Source organism: Equus asinus, chromosome 8 (genome assembly GCF_041296235.1).
Source record: "Equus asinus isolate D_3611 breed Donkey chromosome 8, EquAss-T2T_v2, whole genome shotgun sequence".
Classification (NCBI taxonomy): domain Eukaryota; kingdom Metazoa; phylum Chordata; class Mammalia; order Perissodactyla; family Equidae; genus Equus; species Equus asinus.
In genome coordinates, this window is record NC_091797.1 from 54,223,136 (window position 1) to 54,245,173 (window position 22,038).

At 43.3% G+C, this 22,038-nt stretch overlaps 1 protein-coding gene across 6 annotated transcripts in view; it reads right to left on the reverse strand.

The window, feature by feature from the left end:
* JARID2 (jumonji and AT-rich interaction domain containing 2) overlaps positions 1-22,038 on the reverse strand; it is a 253,268-nt gene that overhangs the window by 36,203 nt on the left and 195,027 nt on the right. For all 6 annotated transcript variants that reach the window (XM_070515606.1, XM_014849531.3, XM_070515607.1 and 3 more), the window contains one exon: positions 1,732-1,967. In XM_070515606.1, coding sequence (XP_070371707.1) covers positions 1,732-1,967 — 236 coding nt within the window. The remainder of the gene's footprint in view (positions 1-1,731; positions 1,968-22,038) is intronic.

Here is a 22,038-nt window from a genome sequence, read left to right on the forward strand (position 1 = left end):
TCGGAGAGTAGTGACTCCAATTTTGAACAAAGTTCTACTGTGGGTAATATGCTATCAAACAGCATCGCATACTACAGAGAAATCACTTGTGAAAGGAAGAGTCAATCAAGGCAGCAAACTTGATTGCTGTCTTATTTAAGAAACTGCCACAGCCACCCCAACCTTCAGCAACGACCACCATGATCAGTCAGCAGCCATCAACATTGAGGCAAGACCCTCCATCAGCAAAAAGATTATGACACCTGAAGGCTCAGATGATGGGTAGCATTTTTTAGCGGTAAAGTATTTTAAGGCATGTTCATTATTTTTCTAGACACAATGCTAGTGTACACTTGACAGACTACAGTATAGTGCAAACATAACTTTTACATGCACTGGGAACCAAAAACTTCATGTGACTCGCTTTATTGTGGTGGTCTGGAATGGAAACTGGTACCTGCAATACGTATGTGTACACACACTTCCCTCTCTGTGTATTAACATAGTAGCATATTCAGAGAGAAATATTTCAAACATTACGAAGCACAGAAGGACCATGATAAAGAACATTTCAACAACAGGAGGAATTCCACTATTTTCACACCATAATGACCATCTTTTTAGCCATTCTACAATACTACCAGTCAAGAAACCTCTTCAGTCTACCCACACCTTGCCCTGAATCAGTCTTTAAAGATTACAGCCTCTGGTCTATTCCAGGGAAGACTTTAACTCTAAGTTAAAATTCCTGGTGAGGAGAGTGCATCTATCATATGATCCCCATAGCTAGCACACTTTAAAATGGACTGAGGAACAGAAGCATGAGGGGTCAATGAAATGCCACCTGACCCGCTGTCGCTGCATGCCCCCAGGCACGTGCCTTTATCCCTACGATCTCCCTCTCAGAGTCCAGAGAAATCACTGTCCGAGGACATGAACCCTGTGACAGCAACAAGGGCTGAGCCCCAGGCCATTCGTAAGAGTGTCCCCAACAGGATCTGTGTTATCTAACCCAACACTGCAATGAGGGGCAGTGGGAGCACTGAGCGCAGTGTGCACCTGCCCTCAGCCGAGAGGCAGGATGCAGATGCACTCAGCTGAGTAAATGCCCCACCGCACCCCGAGGCCCACCACATGCAGACCGCTTAGCGATGTGTGCACCCACGCGAGTCTTCTGCTCACAAGTCTTAGTGGAGAGATGGTAACTTGTCACATTGAGAAGAACAGATAAACAGCCCAGGACCATCTGCTGACAACACTGGGCAGTCTGCAGGCCCATTTCAAGGTGGAACTTACCAGCTCTCTGCCTAACCTGAGAAAACAACCAAATCCTCCCAGCACCATGGAACTCATCTGGTGCCCAGGGCGCATGCAGTGGAAGAAGCACAGTGAGGAGGCAGACTCCCTTCCAACCATCCTAATACATCCCGACACACACGATTCAACAGATCGCAGCACTTGGCACCTGCAGCATCCTCTAGAATGAATGCAAATCCCCCCCACAGCCCACGCAGATCAATCTTCACAGGAAGAGAGGTGTGCAAACTCGCATCTCTGTGCAAAGGTACGTTCCTCTCTCCTGCTCTCGCCTCAGAGCATCACTTCCTGCTTTTAGAACCCTCGAAACACGGATTTTGTGCAGCTACCACTCACATGTCCCCTTTAATTAACTTGGTGAAATGACGAGGTAGCATCTGGCAGGCACCCTTTGGGCCAGACTACAGTCACAGGTGCAGCACGGCCAGGCTTTACCTGTTTCCGTAAGTCCTGAGCCGACCGATGCAGAGGGGTGTGGTGGTGGTTAGCAGCGAGCCCCTTGGCCGAGGAACCCGGGGAGGGGGCCGCTGGGGGATGGGTCGCTGAAGCCTGCTCCCTCCGGCTGTCAGCCCGGTGATCGCTGTGCTTCTCCTTGCCGGGAGTGGCCTCTTTGCTTTTGTGTTTTTGAACAGGTTCTTTCTCCCGTGATGACCTGCTGGAACCATTGAAAACTGGAAAGGAAGAGAAAGGAAGAATGAAGTCACTACACTGATTATGAGGCCATGTAACCTAAACATCCTGAAGTCAAAAAGAGACACAAAAGGAAAACATTCTGGAAGACTATCAAGTCTCATCCACTCTCAAGAGCAACCCCAAGTCAAAACACAACCACCACCAAAACGCAAAGTACAGAATAATCCTAAACACCTAGAGACCACAAAAATTTATGTTTTGAAATCCCTACTAAAAAACCCCAGCAGCCCTTAGAATATCAACATCACACTTTAAACAAAAAGAAATGAAAATGAAAAAACTAATACAAATAGTCACATACCAAGAACAAGAGTACCTTGTGTATACAGATAGAGGGGACCTGAAATAATATATTCTCAGATTTAACAGTTACACATTTTGAGGCTGCAGATGTGCTGACAGTTATGGGTCAGGCACACAACTGTTTTACCTGACCCATCAGTGACCACAGAGGAAAGAGAAAGAGACATGGTAGCACTGAGCCAGACCCTTTTCCTATTCCAGAAGTCAGAAGAGCAGTAACAGCTAACACGTATTAAGTGCTTACCATGAATTAGGTGAACCACGCTAAAGCTCTGAGGTGCACTCAGCCTCTGAATCCAAAGGGAGAGGACATTGTTGTCATGCCCATTTTACAGATGAAGCCCAGAGGTGTGGAGAAGGTGAGCACCTCGCCCAGGCCATCACCAGCACACCCAGGTAGGTCTGGCGTCCAAGCCTCCTCCCCTCCCCAACGCCCAGGTGGTTCTTGGTGCCAATGTGCAAAGTGTCTGTGGGATTCCACTCACTTACGGAGTTCAAAAGAGAAGGGTGATGCTCAGGGTTTCTACAGTAAGCTTCAGTTACAGTGCCATCGTGAGTTTTCTCCTCTGCTTTACAGCTGGGACTTGCAAACGTGGACAGACTCCTCAGGTCTGGCTCATCCATGGAATCAAGGAGCCTTTCACATCTGTTCCCCTTGCACCCACAGGGCCCCCCACTCCCCTCAAACCATCCCAGCAGACCTACTTCTTCAGGGAGGGAGGAAGGACACCCGTGCCTGATGCCTGGTCTGCTCCACCTCACAAGCTCCAGGCAGAATGCTAAGGGGAAGCTACAGTAAGCCCTTGTAGCTGTCATTTTAAAAACGCTCCTGTACATTTCCTCACAGATGAAGCTTGAAAAGGTCATTGTGTCTACCTGTCCATCAGGCACCTCCACTCCACACCCTCCCCACCCCAGAGGGGACTGGCAGAAGTCACTACCTGACCAGGTAGCTGTGAAGAGAAAATTCTTCCTCCTTCAAGTTGAAATCTCTTCCTGCTGGCTTGAAGAAGGACAAATCAAACTCACCCACTTCTACTGGCCCTTCAGACAGCTGAAAAAGGACATCTCTCTTTTGAGGATGCCTCCTCCAGACTTCTATCTACAGTTCCTTCAACACTGTCTCTCACCTTGATTTGGAAGGATCCTTTAAATTACGCTCATGCCTCACAGGCTGCAAACACTTTCCTCTTATCTGTCGTTTGATTTTGCATCAGCTGTGGTGCTAAATCTGTAACCCATTTTTTAAAGTTTCTCTCTTTGCTTTTATGCTTAGAAAGCCCTCCCATATTGTCCAACGGTAAAATATTCCTCCAAATTTCCTCCTTTCTGATTCAATTGCTTAGATTTACTGCTTCAGTCCACTTGTTATTACTTGGGGTATGGTACCACAGAGAGATTTACATTTTCCATATCTACAATGGATGTGAACGTTGATTGCTACAGTAACGTTCAGTGCCAGTGATTACATATTCTAAACAAAATTTCAATACTGAAGTACATGTCATGCCACATCAAAATAAGGTATATGATCCCGTGTTGTGTGTGGTTCTACTGGATACTCTCAGTTACACAGAAAATGGAGAGCCTCAAATGGCTGGCATTTATGCTAAGTGTAAGTAACGACATATTGTCAGAAACCATCAATCATGCCCAAGCTGGCAGAATCTGTGCTTGCTTTCGAAACAAATTAAAAGCAACATCCGTAAGAAGTCATACTTCAATGTGATCGAAAATCAAGCTAAGAAACATGAATCCAGGCAATTCTTGACCGTTCACCAATTTCCTAAAGCAGCGAACACAGCTCCTTTACTGAAACACAGTACAGGAAGTTGTCGCATTTTTTTTTCAAATCTCAAATATCCCATACTCCTCCATGCTTTGTTACTACCACGAAAAAGTACCAGTTCTAAAATTACTTTCTCTTTGTTCAATTAATAAAAATTGTATCCTATGGGTTTGTCCCCTTTAGTAACACCATGTTCTAGGAGGTGAATGCCTAGCCCTGTTGTCTGTAACTGGGCAAGTTATTTAACCCTCAGTTTTCTCACCTGTAGACTGGGGATAACAGACGTTCCTATGTAGAGATTTGGGAAACCTTATTACTGCAAGTTCAAAAGAACCATCTCAGGTTACCATGTGATCCGACTGTGGCAAGACCTCCTCTTGCCTCTTGTGCACCCTGCAGACAGAGTACCAAGAAGGGCTTCCACACAGCCCAACAGCTGGCCTGAGCAGACTCATGGCAGCCTCTCCCACTTGACCCCAGCTGCCTCCCAGCATCCATTTCATGAGAAAAAGAAGTGTTGCTAATGCCCTGACCGAGCCAGGAGAAATACAATACTGAAAACACATCCGACATTTTCTACTAGGTTAATGAGTGACTTGTGGGACCCTTGTGGGACCCAGAGACCCTTTCAGAGGATGCTGTGAGTCAAAACTATTTCCATAATTATACTAAGACAGTAATTTGCCTTTCTCACTGCAGTGATATTTCAATAATGGTGCAAGACCAAAGGTGGATTAGCAGTCAGGGAAATGCTAATCAAAACTGCCACAAGACAACACCTTCACTCACATCCACTAGGATGGCATCCTCAGAAAGACAGCTAAGGAGGGGTGTTGGTGAGGACACGGAGAAATCAGAACCCTCACACACTACTGGTGGCAATGGAAAATGGTGCAGCTGCTTTGGAAGACAGGCTGGAAGTTCCTCAAAAGGTGAAACAGAGTTACAAGACAACTCAGCAATTCCACTCCCAGGTATGTACAAGAGAAATGAAAAATACGTTCACACAAAAACTTCTATACAAATGTTCAAAACAGAATTTTTAACAATACTTAAAAATTGTGGGGAAAAATCCAAAGGTTCATCAACTGGTATTTATATAAACATAATGGGGTATTATCCATCCATAAAAAGGAACTAAGTACTGATTCATGCTCCAGCTTAGATGAATGTTGGAAACATTATGGTAAACGAAGAGAAGCTAATGACAAAAGGTCACATACCATATGATTCCATTCATATGGAATGACTCAAACAGATCCATACAGAGAGACAGAAAGTAGCTCAGTGGTGGCCAGGGGTGGGGAAGGTTTCAGGAAAATGAGAATGACTGCTAATGGGTATAAAGGTGTTCAGGGGGAAGGTGATGACAATGTTTTAAAGTTGATTGTGATGATAGTTGCCCAACACTGTGCATATATTAAAAACTATTCAATTGTACACTTTAAATGGGCAAATTTTACAGTATGTTAATTACATCTCAAAACTATTATGTTTTTAAACAACAGCAACAAAAGGTGGGCAAAACTGTAGTTGTCTTAACAGAAATCAGCGCAGTGGCACCAAACCATACTAATAATTATTGTATTCTTCATCACCAGTTATTAGCAGTTAAAAAAAAAAGCCAGTTACATTTAAGGGTGGGATGAAGCAGTACCAAGTGTTAAATGTCTTCTTCTGCATACCAAAATCCAATGGCTGTTTCCAGGGAAAAGCCCTGGTGTAACTGTTTAAGTTGCAAGCTGGCTATACTTTTTTATGGAATGATATTTCTATTTGAAAGAAGGACTGCTGCAGTTATTTGTCAGTCATTTTCTCAAAAATGAATAAAGGGAGCCTGTCAAGGAAAATAACTAACAGTTTTTGCAAAACTGCCACTAATAGCATTCACAATTTCAGGCCAAAATTACAATTTTGGAAAACCTTTATCTGCCATCATGAGTTTGACAGCCTCTCAACACTTAAAGACTCTTCTGATGAGGTCAGTGGAGAGGAGCTACGGGATCCTTTGATACTGTATAAGGAAAGGAGCCGACAACTGGAAGAGGTACAGAACTCAGCAAACCATTATTTTCAAATGATCAATACAAGATGTTACAAAATTGTGCATGGGTAAGAGATCCACTCAAAGTGGAAGGCAAACTGATGGACTTTAATGTAATGGAGTACGAAACGTTCACCCATGAGGTTCTCCATGAACCATGGAGGGTCAGACTCCCATTAACAACTGACCTTTAAGAAACGACCACTGGATGAGTCTGGGTGTAGTATCAAAGAATAACACCATCTACAAAGGCTCCTCCATTTTCCAACTGCGTATTTGTCCAAGATTGATTTTCTTCATATACGCCAACCAAATCTATATACTGCAGACACTGGTGCAGAAGCAGACATAAGAATCTAGTTGTCTTCTACTAAGGCAGACAGCAAAGAGATTTGCAAAACTGTAAAAGGATGCGACTCTTCTCACCAGTAGCTTTTTGGTTTAGGAATATAGATACTGTTCATAAAAATGTTGTGTTAATATGTAATGGGTTTTAAATGAGTATTTTTAAATTTTGTTTTACTTTTAATATGGTAAATAACAATAAAACAATCCACATTAACAAAAGCCGTTTGGGCATCACTCAATAGTTGTTAAGAGTAAAAAGGGGTCTTGAGACCAAAGGCCTGAAACTGCTGGGCTACATCAATCTCCATCAATCTCACGGTTTCCCAGGGCCTTTGATGGACCCTGTACTTATGTCTATACCTACACATCCCGCAAAAAGCTCAGGCTCTGAGATGAAGCTACCTAAGTTTGAAGCCAGAAAAATCATTTGCTGACCATTTGACGTTGGGCTGGTGACTTGTCCAAGTATTCGCTTCCCCATTTACTATCTATCTCACAGACTTGCTCTGAGGACTCAGGGAGAAAGTATTAATGCAGAAAGGGGCTGAGCGGGGCATGAAGCAAGACCTGGGTAAGTGTTAGATTGTTAGGATCACCACACTAATTCCAACAGAGTCAATGACCAGACCCGTAACAGGGCACTGCAGGAACCAGTGTTCAGTTCTACATCACTCCTTTCCAAATGAACCAAGGGGCACAGCCAGTTCCTAAATAAAGTGAGACTTAAAGGAAATGCATTAGGAGCGACACTGTAGTTAGCCAGCAGTATCTTCCTGAGATCTAATAGAAAACAGAGGCTTCCTCAGCATTATCTGTACCTGAAATGGAATGCACAATTCTTGGATCCTATTCTAATGCCTTGGAGGAGTTTTAACGACCACCAACATCACCAAACCAACTCCTCAGGAAAATGCTCTGGAAAGTAAAGCCCTGCAAAACAAAGACAAATCTGTGGGGTTCTGGGATTAGACAAGAAAGTGAATCAGATGGGATAGGGGAGGCAGGTGCCACCACCAACACAAACCAATCTGGCTGCTCTGTGAAAGGCAACCCTATTCTACTAAAGACTATGTTGATCAGACAAACAGCAAAGGAGAAAGTTTTCAAGGATACAAAAATTAAAAATTGAATAAAATTAACTTTCATTTGCAAACAAAGAGAGTTTTCAAATGAATCTACTTTGTCACCATCTTGCTATTTTACAGCAGCAATAGAGCCAAATGGTAAACACAGCCAAAAAGTCAAATCAAGTGTTAAATGGGAAGGGGGAGGGGCGGGCAAAGACGATGGAGCCAGAGACAAGGTATATTTTGTGCTCAACAGCTCATTAATTTTAAGTGTCGTGGGAACCTGCCAGTTTTGCCCCTCTGAGTAATTATCTTTTGTCTTAATTTGTAAGATTCTCCAGAAGGGGAAAGGAAAAAATACTCACTCTCCCAGGGAAAGACTAAACCCCGTGAACATGAGACAGACAGACAAAGTTGGATGTATGGAGGACCTACGCACATGGACCCAATTAAAAGGAATAATAGGGCTTGTTTCTTTAAGGAGAGAAAAAAAAACATTTATCACAGAGAGCCACATTAGGAAATTGTATTGTACCCAGATATAAACAGCTTTACATTAATGAACAGAGACAAACATATTGATTTGTATACACATACTCTGAAAGTTAGGCCTATAGACAAATGTTTCCACACCAGGGCAAGCAAAATCTTTAAATCCAAAGGCTGATATTTTGATTTCAAGTCACTTCATGCCTAAGAAGGTAAGATTTGCTCCCAAGAATGGATGAAAAAGAAATGGGCAAGAGAAATTATTTCAGAAACATCTTTACAGCAATCCCATGATCATCTGAAAGGTGGAAAGCTACCCTCTCCAAGGAAGAGCCCACATTTAAAGCTCCAGGGAGTTTGTACTAAAGGATGTTCCCCATATAAGCTCTGTTCACACAGTTGGACCCCGACGAGATTCCTGCGGGAGACCCATAAGGCAGTCTATGAAAAGCCAATCACGAGGTCTTTAAAAGCCTCCCTAAATACACGACCTCTTGCAGGGCTGTGATTTCTAGCTCCCAGATCAGCGAACACATCTGTGCCTCAATTCCCTCAACTACAAGCCAGCTGCCTCCCCTTATCTCGCCTCCAGGAATCACTGAAGAATTCAAAATAAAGTATATAAAATGCTTTGTGTTCTTCAGAGAAAGGAGTTATGCAAATATAAGAAGGATGATCTTTTTGAAAGCTCCTGCTGCAATGGCAAAGACAAGAACCACGTGTGAAAACAGTAATTCCCTTCAAACAGAGCTGACAGGGCCAGCAGTCCACTTCTGCTTGTCTCCACACCCTTCCCATTTCCAGATGCCCCGATCTTGCTAATTATCCATGCTAATAAGGGCACCTCATCTAAACACCAGGAGACAATCTGGACATTTTTTATTAGGTATGAATAGGAAAGCAGTCCTCGTTTGGCGTCTGACAAAGTTACATGGTACCCTGAGATGACTCAGTGTCTGACCTGAGCTAACAGGGTTCTGAAGCCCTTATCTCCTCGAGAGGGAAAAAGGGACAGAGCCTGTAATGTCTGCTAATAGTGACACAAAGGGCAAGAAGGAAAGGATGAGAAGAAGGCCCGAAGACTGGACTAAGCACAAAATTACAGAAAATAAGACCCGCTCCCTGCCCTACCCCAGACAAATCAAAGGGACAAAACCAATCATTGTAAATACAGAAGAATGGCTTACAAAAAGGAAAGGAGAAGCACACCAAGTTTCTGATCTTGAGCCAGACATTTAAATGTAAGCTTCATGTCATTACATGGCGTCCCTACTTGGGGAAGACAGACTCCATCAATTGGCTGGCATTAAATCCTTGTTACTGTACAAAAGCAGCACTGGCTCCCTGGAGCCAGTTCAACTTTGAGTCACTATTGTCTGAAAACAATGGCATGTCTGCCAACCTGTGCCAAGAGTTCAAAAGGATTTTAACGCAGCATGTGTGAGTGCTGTAACCCGGTCTGCCCTGGGCAAAAACAGCTCCACTAACTTAGCCACAGCATTCATGTGTAAAACTAGGAAAGCAGCAAGGACATGTTTAGGTCAGCAGACGCTCCATTATAATCTCGAAGGGAAGCTCACACTGGGAGCCCATGCGAAACCTACCGCGGCCTCCATGCACCCTGATTCCAGTATCACAAGCAAGCTCTGCTGGTTCATGTGGTGTTTGTGGAGTACCACTGGAATTTCTGCACGGTGAAATCTCTCCACCACTTTGGTTATATATAAAAAACAGGAAAGAAATCTATACACATAAATTTTAAAGCAAATTGAATTTTCTTTCCAATCAGAATTTGGTTGCCACAATCCCAATATATAAAACTGTGAAAACATTATGTGTAATGATGTAAAATAACTAAAAGAGTCAGATTTGCCATTAAACATGTTTCTTACATATGTTCCTAATAACTTCTGATACTGAAGTTTAAACGGGACACATGACCTTTATGAGAATATAAAGGTCAGGGAAAGAGAAAGACCATAAATCAGGATGAATGGCTTCTGTCATTGAAAAATGGTTTCCTGGCCCACTTGGCCCCCAAAGGACTCAAGGAAACAACCAGGCTGATGGCCTGATAGTGACTAACCCTCCCCCAACTTCCCCCCACCCCTGCCCAAATCCCCTAGCCTGTGCCCACATCAGGTGGCGCTAAGGCATCTGCATTCTCCAAAGGATGAGGGGGGAGGGGCGGGGGGGGGCCGGGGGTGGCAGCAGAGGATGTCTGAGCAAATGGCCTTTTAGGACAGCAGGCAGAGGGCTGAGAGGGATGTCACACTTCATCACTCTCAAGAAACAAGACAAGGAGTGCAGAACTATGGGTTATACTCAGAAGAGGACATGCATTAACTTTTGAACAGATGATGAATAAAGTGTTTTTCCAGTTTGGGGTTTCATAAAACCTTGTACAGTCAAGGATGGATGGCACATAATGACGGCGGTCCCATAAGATTAGTATCACACAGCCTAGGTGTGTAGTAGGCTATACCATCTAGGTTTCTGTGAGCACGCTCTATGATGTTCGCACAATGACGCAATCACCCAATGACACATTTCTCAGAATATACCACGGTCATTAAGCAACACATGACTGTATTCAAGGGGATGAATTCTCAAAGACCAACTACATCTGAAGTAAATGGTAAGATTTCTGGCCCACCTCTGAATTTGAACAAGGAATCTGTAACTATTCACAACACACTAGGAGAGAGAGATCTTAAAAACGTGCATGAGAGTTAAACTGGAAGGCACCCCATATACACAGTCAATTATACAAGTTATAGAAGAATTAGCAATTTTCAGAATAAAAATATTAGAATGAAAAACTAAATACAACAATATTTGCATTATAGTAAGGACTGTTTTCAAGGTTCTCCAAATAAATATTATGGATCCACTATTCTATCACATACACCTCCACTCACCCTCCAGGAAACAGATGACTTTCAAAACTTCTATACACACATTTTATAGTCTCTGGGAACAGCACGACTTCCCAAGTGGACTAAAAATTTCCCTTAAGACAGCTCAGATGAATTTAGCTGAAAATATTAAATACTGAGCAGTTTGGTGAACAGCTCACCAATTCAATTTACAATGTGTATAATATAAACATATCCCACCCAACTGTGGACAACAAGACTAATTGCAGATTCTGAAAATCTAATACATTATTACTAATTTCTTTAGAACCGCAGGGTATTAGAGTTCTTTTAGAAGAAAGAGTCATGGAGTGTGAGGCCAGGAACAGGACAGCAGCCAGCCTCCACTTTTTGAGAACTTACCAAGTTCACCACAGTGCCTGGCTCTATGCATCTGTCACTCATTTAGTCCTAACAGATTTTAGTTTATCATTAATAAGCTATAATTCACATATCATGTAATTCGCCAATTTGAAGTGTACCATCCAATGGATTTTTGCATATTCGCAGAGTTGTGCAACCATTACAACAATCTAAGTTTAAAACGTTTTCATCACCCCAAAATGAAACACGATGGCCAATAACGGTCACTTCCCCTCCCCCCCTTCCCAACCCTAACCCTAATGGAAAAAACTGGGTATTATCAGCATTTTACAGACAGGGAAACTGAGGCTTTAAAAGGTTAAATAATTGGCCCAATGACAGCAGATTACGAAGACACATCTGAGCCGGGAGCTTCTTGTCCATCATCAGGCACATTGACTAAGTGGGCTGTCACAGAAATCTGTATGGGCATCTCACCATAGAGGAGAGGGGCTCTAACATTCCCAGGAGGAGACATCCCCAAACCAAACACAAGAGGTGCTGGCCTGCTGTTCTATGTATGTCCCTAAGGGTCCTGCGTGGACCAGTGGAACCAGTGCTTAAGGAAAATGAGAAGAAACAGGACAGGCTGATTATACTGATGGACAGGTGTCACTGGGGACCTTCTACCACGCTTGAAACAGCTCATTCTGGTATGGTCAATAATGTCACATACTCACAGTGGTAAGAGTCACCTCTCAGAAAGCCCTCACTGTGTGCCAGGAATGTAAAAACACTAACTTTCCAGGATTCTCTTATCAATTACAAAGTTATTCTAGGCTTCCACATCTTTTTAATCACCTGTGGTGTTAATGTAACAGCCAACAGGCAATTTCTACCAGTTATGAACTCTTTCAACATAAAATAACTCATTTAGTTCTCACAAAAATCTATGAAAAAGGCACTCCTATTATCTCTTCTTTAAAGGTAAGAAAACTAGGGGCCGGCCCGTGGCGGAGTGGTTGGGTTTGCGCACTTTGCTTTGGCGGCCCAGGGTTTCACCGGTTCGGATCCTGGGCGCGGACCTAGCACCGCTCATCAAGCCATGCTGAAGCGGCATCACCCACAGCACATCCAGAAGGACCTACAACTAGAATATAAAACTTAGTACTGGGGGGGTTTTGGGAGGCGAAGAAGAAGGAAAGAAAAAGAAAAGACTGGCAAGAGATGTTAGTTCAGATGCCAATCTTTAAGGGGAAAAAAGGTAAGAAAACTAAAACACAGAAAGCTGTCCCAAAGTTGCAGCCATAAATGGAAAGACAAGATCCAGCACTATGCTCTCAACCACGGTGCCAAGTGGCCCCGAAGGCGGAAATGGTGGATGGTTAGGAACAAATACTTTCTAGCCCAGCTCCATGTGTACTCCTGCTCTTAAAAAGAAATGCTCCTAGACCATATTCCAACTTTTTGGAATATTCACTTGCCTCAAGAGGAAAAAAATGGAGCTGCCAAGTTAAAAATAGTAAAAAGGATATCTTATGAAAACACCTATCAAAGAAAACAGCATTTGTCAATGACAGAGGGTCTCCTTACTGAGCAGGGCTATGGCAAGAAATGCTGGCCCTGCCTGCACATCCCACGCCTCCACCAGCAGCTAGAGAAGGGGCTGAGTGCACCTTGAAGGCAACCACAGAGCAGAAACATGGTAAACTCATCCAAATGATTGCTTTCCAGCCCTTACACAACACAACACCAGTGTGAATCCAAAAGCAATTAAATCATTCCAGCTGGGAGGCCCATGATATGTTGTTTAAAAGGTCTTCTGAGAAATGTCCCACTTCAGAAAGGGAGGAGCACAAAAAAGAACAATGGTCTCTGCTCTTCCTTCCACTTACCCTAAGTGCACAAATGCATTTGAAGAATATACAAGAGGTGGTGATGGGAGCAATGATCTTTCACCAAGTTCTCCACAAAGGACCATGACACCCCTCCACAATCACAACACTTAGGAAAAACCAAAGCCAAATTCATTCCAAACAAATGTATCCATTCCTCCAGTCTACCTCACTTATCCCACTAGAAAAAAATAACCAACGATGAGAACTTTTGAAGAACTAGGCAGTTTCAAATATCAACTTGTAACGTAAATACCCACAGAACAGTGTTTTGATTGTGTTGTTTTGTTTCCAAATAGTGATTACCTAAGGACTCTATTGTTAGGATCATTTGAGGTTCTGTGTATGCAAGAGTATTCTGGAAACTCTGAAGAGCTATCAAAATAGAAAGTTGCTGGAGGCATTGTTATTGTAACCCTTGAGTGTTAACCCAAGGTTAAAAGTGTGCGTGATGCTGTCCATGTCATTTCAGATTATGTATTTTAATAAACAAATCCATTTCCATTACGATGCTCAGTGGATTATAAATGAGGACATTAGAGTCCTGTGTAATGTTTACGAAACTGAACATCTGCCTGGGGACACCAGGCTCTTGCAAGAGACTATTGGGGTCAGGGCTCCCACCACCAGAAAGACATGTGCTGTCACAGACAGGCCGGATTAGACATGACAGCAGCACAGTGGCAGAGGGCGAGTGGGGAGTGTGTTCTCTCTTGGCACCTCCTTCCCTGAGCCAGGCCACTGCTCTGCAGGGAACCCTGCTGCTTCACCCAGGGGCAAGTTCGGGGAGAAGCAAGATAAAGAAGGCTGCCAGTGGCAATTTGGGTTCCAGTTTCCTCAAACTAGCACCGCCTAAATAAAACTATAGACCTGGACATGCAGCCTAATCAGGGTGTTGGCCTAAGCTACCACAGTATAAAGTATTCATTTCCCACATTTTGTCTTCTGGGCATTTATTTCCCCACCTTTCAGTGAGGGTGGTCCTCCTGGGGTAGGATACAGATGTTGCTGATTTCCCAACATACCTCAACATCTCCACCATGCAAGGTAGGGAAAAGCGTCACTCTGACAGGAGAAACACCCTGTCGGGGAGAAGCATGAAAAAGCAGCTGGCTCTCCACCTTCTCAAGTGAGAAAGCCAAGAATTCTGAGGATGTGCTGGACCACACAATTACTGTGCCCTCACCCAGGTTCTTCCTGATAGAAAAGTGATTTTAATGCTTGCACATTCTTCTCCCAAGTGAGAAATCTAAAGGAAACGGAGATAATCTGTCTTGAGACTTTACTTTTGGGAAAAAGGAGGGCCCTCATCTCATTCCCAAACTGGACCCAGCCTATTCAATCTGGGCAGGCAGATAACTTAGCGGAAGCTCAAGAGTGCTTCTTTTTCTACTTACGCTCATGAGTGCCCTCTAAAATCAGAGAATGGGGGTGAGGGGTGGGAGAAGCCTGGGGAGCAGGACAAGGGCTTAGAAAGGCTCCCAATGTCACAAGTGTCACACTGCAGGGCCCTCTAACCCATTCTGGGGAGTGGCAAGTCCAATCACTCACCCGCATGACTCAAGACCCTCTCACAGCAGCCTGCTGTTCCTGAGGGGCACCAAGCCACCAGTGCCTTGCCTTACAGCTCTCCGCAAGCCTGGAGCTCTGCAGGTGCTCTCGGAAACCAAGAGGAAAGGTTCAGTCTTCTGAACATGAACTAGCCCTCCTCTGAACCCCAGACGGAAGAAAAAAGCTGGGTGGGGCAGGTCCTGGGTGAGCCTGGGGTCTAGCATTTACCTCATACACACAATCACCTACCATCTATCCACTTTCTTTAAAGATAAAACTACTGGTCCAACGTCCTGCCAATAAACTAGGTAAACACCTTCTGTACTCCCACCACAAAGGACTTTCTATTTCAAAACAAGTGAACCCTGCAGGAGTATGTGTCTCATTCTGTTGTCATATATCACATGTACCCAACCCCTTTTATAACTAATAGGTACTCATAATGAAATCCTATCACAAGGAATTAAGGAATTCTGCTCTATATTCACCAAGAAATGGGTTTCAGTAAAAGCAAAGCAGGAAAGACAACTTCTAGCTGCCATGGGAATTGTTGCCAGCGTTTGACCTGTAGTTAACTGTAAAAACAGAGTTCTTAGTGATCCTTGCCTCACCACTTGGAGGACTTCTGTGTAAACCACCAGAGTCCTGGGTTTCCCCGCTGACATTCTCATCCTCTGGAGGAGGCACCGTGTACCAATGGGCTATTACAGGGGCAAGAAGACTATAGCCAGGAATGTGAAGGAGCTGAAAACAGGGTGGGATATAAATGTTTTTAATTTGAAAAAGGCACTGCTGTCTCAGGGAAAGAAAAACGGATTACAGAAACAGAATTTTAGTTAGGGCTCTTCACCAGGCAAAACAGGTGGTCTTGGAAAAGCCACTTCCCTTGCACACACAGCAACGCCCATCATCCATTACAAGAGATCTCAATGGTAACCATTCCTGTACATGAGACATGCAGTAATGGTTTCTTAATGCTGGGATATAAACGAATGAATGAACAAATGAATGCTAACCCACTCCATCCTGCTCATTTTATGGAAGAGGAGGAAATTAAGAATCAGAGAAGTTAAATGCTTCACCCAGGAACACACAGCTAATTAGTAGCTTTAAAAGAGACATTAAACAAAGCTCCTGGGGACTATTAATGCTGATAAGGACCTTTGCAGGAAATGAACAGACAAAAAAAGAAAACAAACGTGTTGGGCAACGTAGTATTACAGCATAATTTCAATTATCTAGAAATGGTTGGGGAAGGAGCAATATTGAACAGGAGAATACTCCACAGCTGAATGCTCAATTTTCAAAGATTATGACATTTCAGTTGTACCACTTGTGGGTGATGAGCTTCTAATATCAATAACTCCTTTCGCCATTGTTAAAAATAATACCTTCAGGAGTGTCCTTACATTCTCCTGTCTGGGGACTGACTCCCAAGCATTGCTAGGGCTTGCTTTACTAAACTGCTGACAGCAGTTTGTTTCCTTGTCATCTGCCTTCTTTAGATAAAAGCGGACGCAGAATAAAGAGTGTGATGCAGCACACCTAACGAGGTGAGGAGAGCTCAGTGTGTTTCTGAAATACTGACCTAATCTGAGGCTGAAACTGGCCTTCTACAAAGTTAACTTTTCTTTTATCTTTTTTTTCATTTTACCTTTTGACTTCTCTTTTTCAACAAATCACCATCTTCCTCTGACTCACCCGAAATTGGAGGAGCATTCCTAACAGCCAAGACATTTCTGAGCTGGCTTCAACTCCCTCCCCTCCACTGGCCTCACAAAGAAGACTGCAATCCTGTGGGTTTTCACCATTTGGCTTCCAAAGACAGGAACACCATGTGGCAAGAGCACCAGGAGACCCAAGCAGAGCTGTGTATCCCAGGCCGTGGCATATGGAGCTGGCATTTCGACGTTGTCTACCTGACAGGAGAGCGGTAACGCCACCACCACAGCGCAGACTCTACCCAGCCCAGAGTGCAATTGTTCACACTCTCATCCTTACAACAGAAAGTGTGTGGGCCCAGAGGCATCTCGAAAACTTTGATGCTTGGCTGCAACCTGCCACTTCTGGTGAAGGGTGCAAGACATCCGATCTTCTACTCCCTCAACTGTAGAGCAAGAAAAGCACCCGCCCTGACCGCCTCAGGTCCACGCCATTGTAGAGCAGATAGAATCTAAAGAGATAATGTAGGTGAACACATCCTGAAAACTCTAGTATTCTTATTGTCATGCATGGAAAACAGCCCTCAATCACACCCTCTCACAAAGGAGCAGACTTCCGAGAGACCACCTCCTAAAATAAAATTAGAAAAGCTACCCACGAACTATGAACACCCCTGCATGTGCAGGGAACAGACAGCCTACACACACATCTCACTTAATCCCCACCTTACAGAGGAGGAGCTGGAGGATGAGAAACGTTAGGACTTGCTCAAGGGCAGGTAGCTGGCAACCGGTAAAGGCAGAATTCAAAGCCAGGTAGGCCAGAGTCAGAGGCCTATGCTTTGAATCACTGTGCTATTCACTCCTCACAGCCTCATCTCCCAGTTTTATCATAAATGTCAAAGGTCAAAGGCTGACTTAACTAAATTGGAATAAGCAAGAATGACTCAAGAGCAGGAAACTTCAACTAATTCACTCACAGCCTCATCCCATGTCAGTTTAGCCCACAGAGCACTGAAGACTGACATTTCCAACTGCACTTGTATTTCCAGTGACACCAAGCCATCCTTATCTGTCAGCTATCTGTCTGCTTTGACCTTTCCGGTTCATTCCAGTGATGCCTCCTTGATTAAAACTTTGGAATCATGTAAAGATTAGCGCAGCAGTCTCTTCACGGTTTTTCACCACTCAGCTGTGCCCATTCCCATTTATCTTTTAAAATACCAGCCAAGTTCATCTTTCCAAAATACAAGTGTGATCACAGTACACCTTTGTCAAGAAAAGTCCTTTCCTTCAGAAAGGAAGACAAAGAGGCAAAGAGAGAAAGAACCAACATGGTAACCTTTGCATTAGAAGACTCCCTAACACTAAAAGTCGGGGCATACTTTCTTTTCATAGGATCTTATAAAAGGTTTGGTATTCACATGCCAGAAAGTGAAAACAAACTCAAAAACCCATGAAGACACACAAAAACCACAAAACACCATTTTTAATAGAGCCCAAACACTTGAGAGTACCTCAGCTGCTTATACCCGACAGCTCCTTTTTATGGAGAACGTTTGTACCTGAGTATGAGAGAAGGCTTATAAAAGTCATATAGACAAATGGCGTGACACAACAGGGGGACACATCGCAACTGACAGGAAGTGACTATGCGAGAAACACAAAGTGACGGGGGCGGGGGGGGACGGGACGGACGGGTAGTGTCCATGAACCAGACATTAAAACCTGTGTGATCAGGACAACACGTGGCTGGAGCCTGAATGTCTTAGGGCATTTCTGATGGGTTTGCCCGGTGGCATCCCATACCCTAAGCTCCTTGAAGGAAGAGCATATATGCCTTGTTCATCCGGATGATATTCCAGAGCACTTAAACTAGCATGGGGTCTTACACTGATTTTTCACACGCACAGAAGTTAAACTTATTTTATGTTAGAAACAAAAGTTAACTCCATAAAATTCCATAAGTGGTTAATATGGCAATATCTTACCCTCAAAGAGTCTACAAATATATTTTAGTGCTTTTCCCAATAAAATAATTCCCAAAGCTCCCTTCCAAATCCTCCAGAACTACAGTAACTTCAGGGGCACGCAAATACAATATCTTCTCCAATACTTACAGGCATTAAAAATGCACAAACTAATTTTGCTTTTCTAGTGAAGTTGGTTTGGTGCTTCTATTTGACTTGTTTGATCTTTTGAAGATCCCAAAGTGGAAAGACTTTACTGACTCTGGTGTTTGTTTAGGATATAAAAGGATGTGAAAGGTCTTCATGCCCATGGCAACAACAAGAAAACCTTAGACAAAATACAAATTCACTTTCCTACAGGGCTACTGAAGAGCAGATGAACTGAATTCCAGAGGGAAATGCCCACAGGGGCCAGGCCCTGGTGTGGCAATGGACACACTTGTCGACTGAGAGACCATGCACGGATGAGCTGGGGCATTAGACAACAGTATGGTATTGCATACTAGAGTCTGGAAAACACTCAAACATGAGGACAGATCACCTTGGCCTGCAGTAATCTCCCTCTCAGCCATCCCCCAAAGTTTAGGTGTGTGCATAGCCCCATGGGTTCTCACTATGATGGGTTCTGGGACGCTACTGGAGTTGAATCCAACAGCAAACTTTGGAAGTGCTGCCAACTCCTTTCCAGCTCAAATACTGACATAATCAAAAAGGCAGAGGCTTGGGGTTTGGGAGCTGAGTTAACTACAGATGAACTCAATGTAAGTAAATATATAAGGCAAACACTCTAGGGGAAATCAGAGTGGTCAGCTCTTCGTCTCACCTGCCAAAAAAGGAAAGAGCTTCACTCCCTGAGAAACAAAAAATTATACTGTAGAATACAGCACACAATACAATACAATTCACAATATCTGAATATAAATTTTTAAAAAAGAATACAAGACATAACTAGGACTCATAATCAAGAAAACACAGTCATTAGAAGTAGATCGGCAGATAAGAGAGTTACTAGAATTAGCAGATAAGGACTTCAAAAGGGCCTTGAAACTTTGCTCTCTACAAGACTCACTAATGAAAGCACAGAAATGTTGGTAACTATGAGTGGAGTTAGTGTACTGATGAAGCCCAGCTGGCTTGGGGATGGTCCCCATTGTTCCTCTATCTTACCCTGTATCTCTCCAGAGGCACAAGAGAGGACACCAGAATCAGGGAGGAAGAGTGAGGAAAAGGAGAAAGAGAAGAGAGAGTAGAAGAGCAAAGTCAGAAAAGGCAGTAAGAGGAGGCCTGTGGGTTCTCACACTTCAGACTCCCCCCATCTAGTCCTTGCAAACTAGAACAAAAGACACACACCATCCTAATCCGCCCCAAGTGAAGAGACATAAAAATTCATCAGTACACAAAAGGACCCAAGGGTATTTCTGACAATATTTGAAATAAGAAGCAAATCCTGCAAGTGAAACTTTCAAAACCTTCTTAATTGCCATGCTATTTTTTCACTCACACGGTACTATTTAAAATAGTAAAAATCTCATAACATTTTTCAAAAATTAGAAGTTTACCTCTGTGTTCATGCATGTGTAAATATATGTATCTGTAGATACAGACACACCTTCCTGGACTTCTAATGACAAGAATGGTCAATGCAAAATTGTTATCCTCTTGCCTTAGATGAGAGAACACAGCTAATTCCATCACCCTCATTCCACCCGCTTCACATAACTCCCTGTCATGTGCTGCCAGATACTCATGGCCCCTTCACATCATCACCTTTGGAGCTCATGGAAAAAGAGAATTCAAGATAATAAGATCCACACACATGAAAGATGACAATTGTTGACTCTGGAAGGAGAATCTATGAGAAAATTATCTAGTGAACCAACAAGCTCAAATAAGCAGGAAAAAGAAAGGTTTTGGAGAAGCCACCAAAACTGCACAGGTACACATGGAATTAACTCACCTGATTGACATGACTGAGGAATTCACCTACCAATCACAGTAAGAGAATGAAAATTAACATCTCAAGGAACCATTCTGATACTGTACTGATGAAACATATGTCTATCATGGACAAAGACTAAGAGATACGAGCCTAACTTCCTATTTTGCTCGTATTTATTTCTCTTGATTCATATAGAAACAAAAGTAAAACTAGAAAATTAAACCCTCTAAAGAACTTTTTTGAAAAATCCCTAAAAGTCTGCTTCCTTGCTTCACTCTATCTCAGAAAGCTCACCCATTCTGTCCGCTTCAATCAGCAGCAGCTCGGTGATATCAATTCCCAGTCTATTCTCTGTATTTCTCCTGTCCTTCGCCATCACCACAAACCTAGCAGATGATAAACTTCTTTACTACCCCTACACATCAACTCCCTTCCTAATTCCCTTTCTATTCCCTTCAACCCTGCCTCTCTAGGCAGCTGTGAAAAGCTGATCATTTTTGCTTCAAAGGGTCTCTTGAACTCATCAAACCACTGTATGTTCTTAAGTTCAACCTCACATCAGCCAGTTTCCGGCTGGAATCCTTGGACTCTCATCATCTTTCATTCCAGACTAAACTGTGTTGTGGGAAGAATCATTCTGCACTTGATCTATGTCATCTTACTTCCACATCTAAAATCATCAACAGTTCCCTATTCTCTACATTTGAATTCTTCTTCCTGCCTAGCAGAACATCTCATCAGCACTATCCTGTGGCTCCCAGTCACCCGAAAGGACACGTCCCACACTGGTGAGTCAGTGTGCCACCACCCCCACAACTAGACAACATTCCACATTCCACAGTTTATGTGGAATTTCACCGTTCATTACTTCCCTAAAAAGTTCATCTTGACACCCGAACCTGTATTCCAACTCATATATGCAGCTCTCTTTCAATTATCAAGATTCCTGATAACCACAACTCCAGGTAAAAAAAACTCTCTTGAAGGGTTAAAATTAAGTCACCATTTTTAATTATACACTGGGAGTGTTAAGTCCATCTCCCAAAGTAAACCCTAAGTCCTCAAAAGACGGTCACACCTTTACCACGTCTATATGCCACTGCAACAGCCATAAGCAAGAAGCAGGAGACATGAGCAACCACTAAATCGACAAGGCAGAAACGCCCAACAGTAACAAAAGCTGGAGCCAGATTCCCACAGTGTCTAAGCTATGCTTGCCCTGAGCCTCTATTTCCCATGGAATCCAGAAAGACAAGTGGCAGCTCAGTGCATAGCCGTGGGGCGAAAAAAAATGAGTAACTTTCCTTTGCCTCAATCACATATCAACAACACTGATTTTCTGCCTTTTGTAGATGGGGACTCTCTACCTCATAGGGTCTCTCTGAGCCCTATATGAAATATGTTGTCTAGCAGAGAACCTATAGGAGCTTAATAGAAAACAGCCATAATATCTCCCTACCACATTCGCTCTGCTTCACTCTCCTTTTCTTTCCTCTTACTTCCTTTCCCCATCCCATGCTAATCCAATTAGTTATCAAGTCCTATCAAAACTACCCCTGCAAAATTTCTGTATCTACGTCCTCATTTTTGAACTTATAGCCTCCTCTTTATATTGCCATAACCAACTTCTAGTCCCTTGTTACCTACAGCCAGGTAATTGCCTGTAATTACAGCTTTTGAATGTGTTTCCTCTTCTTCAAATCATTTTCCTTTATGTAATCCTCATAATCGATGCCAGCTTAATCTTTTCAGAACACAACTCTAATTAAATC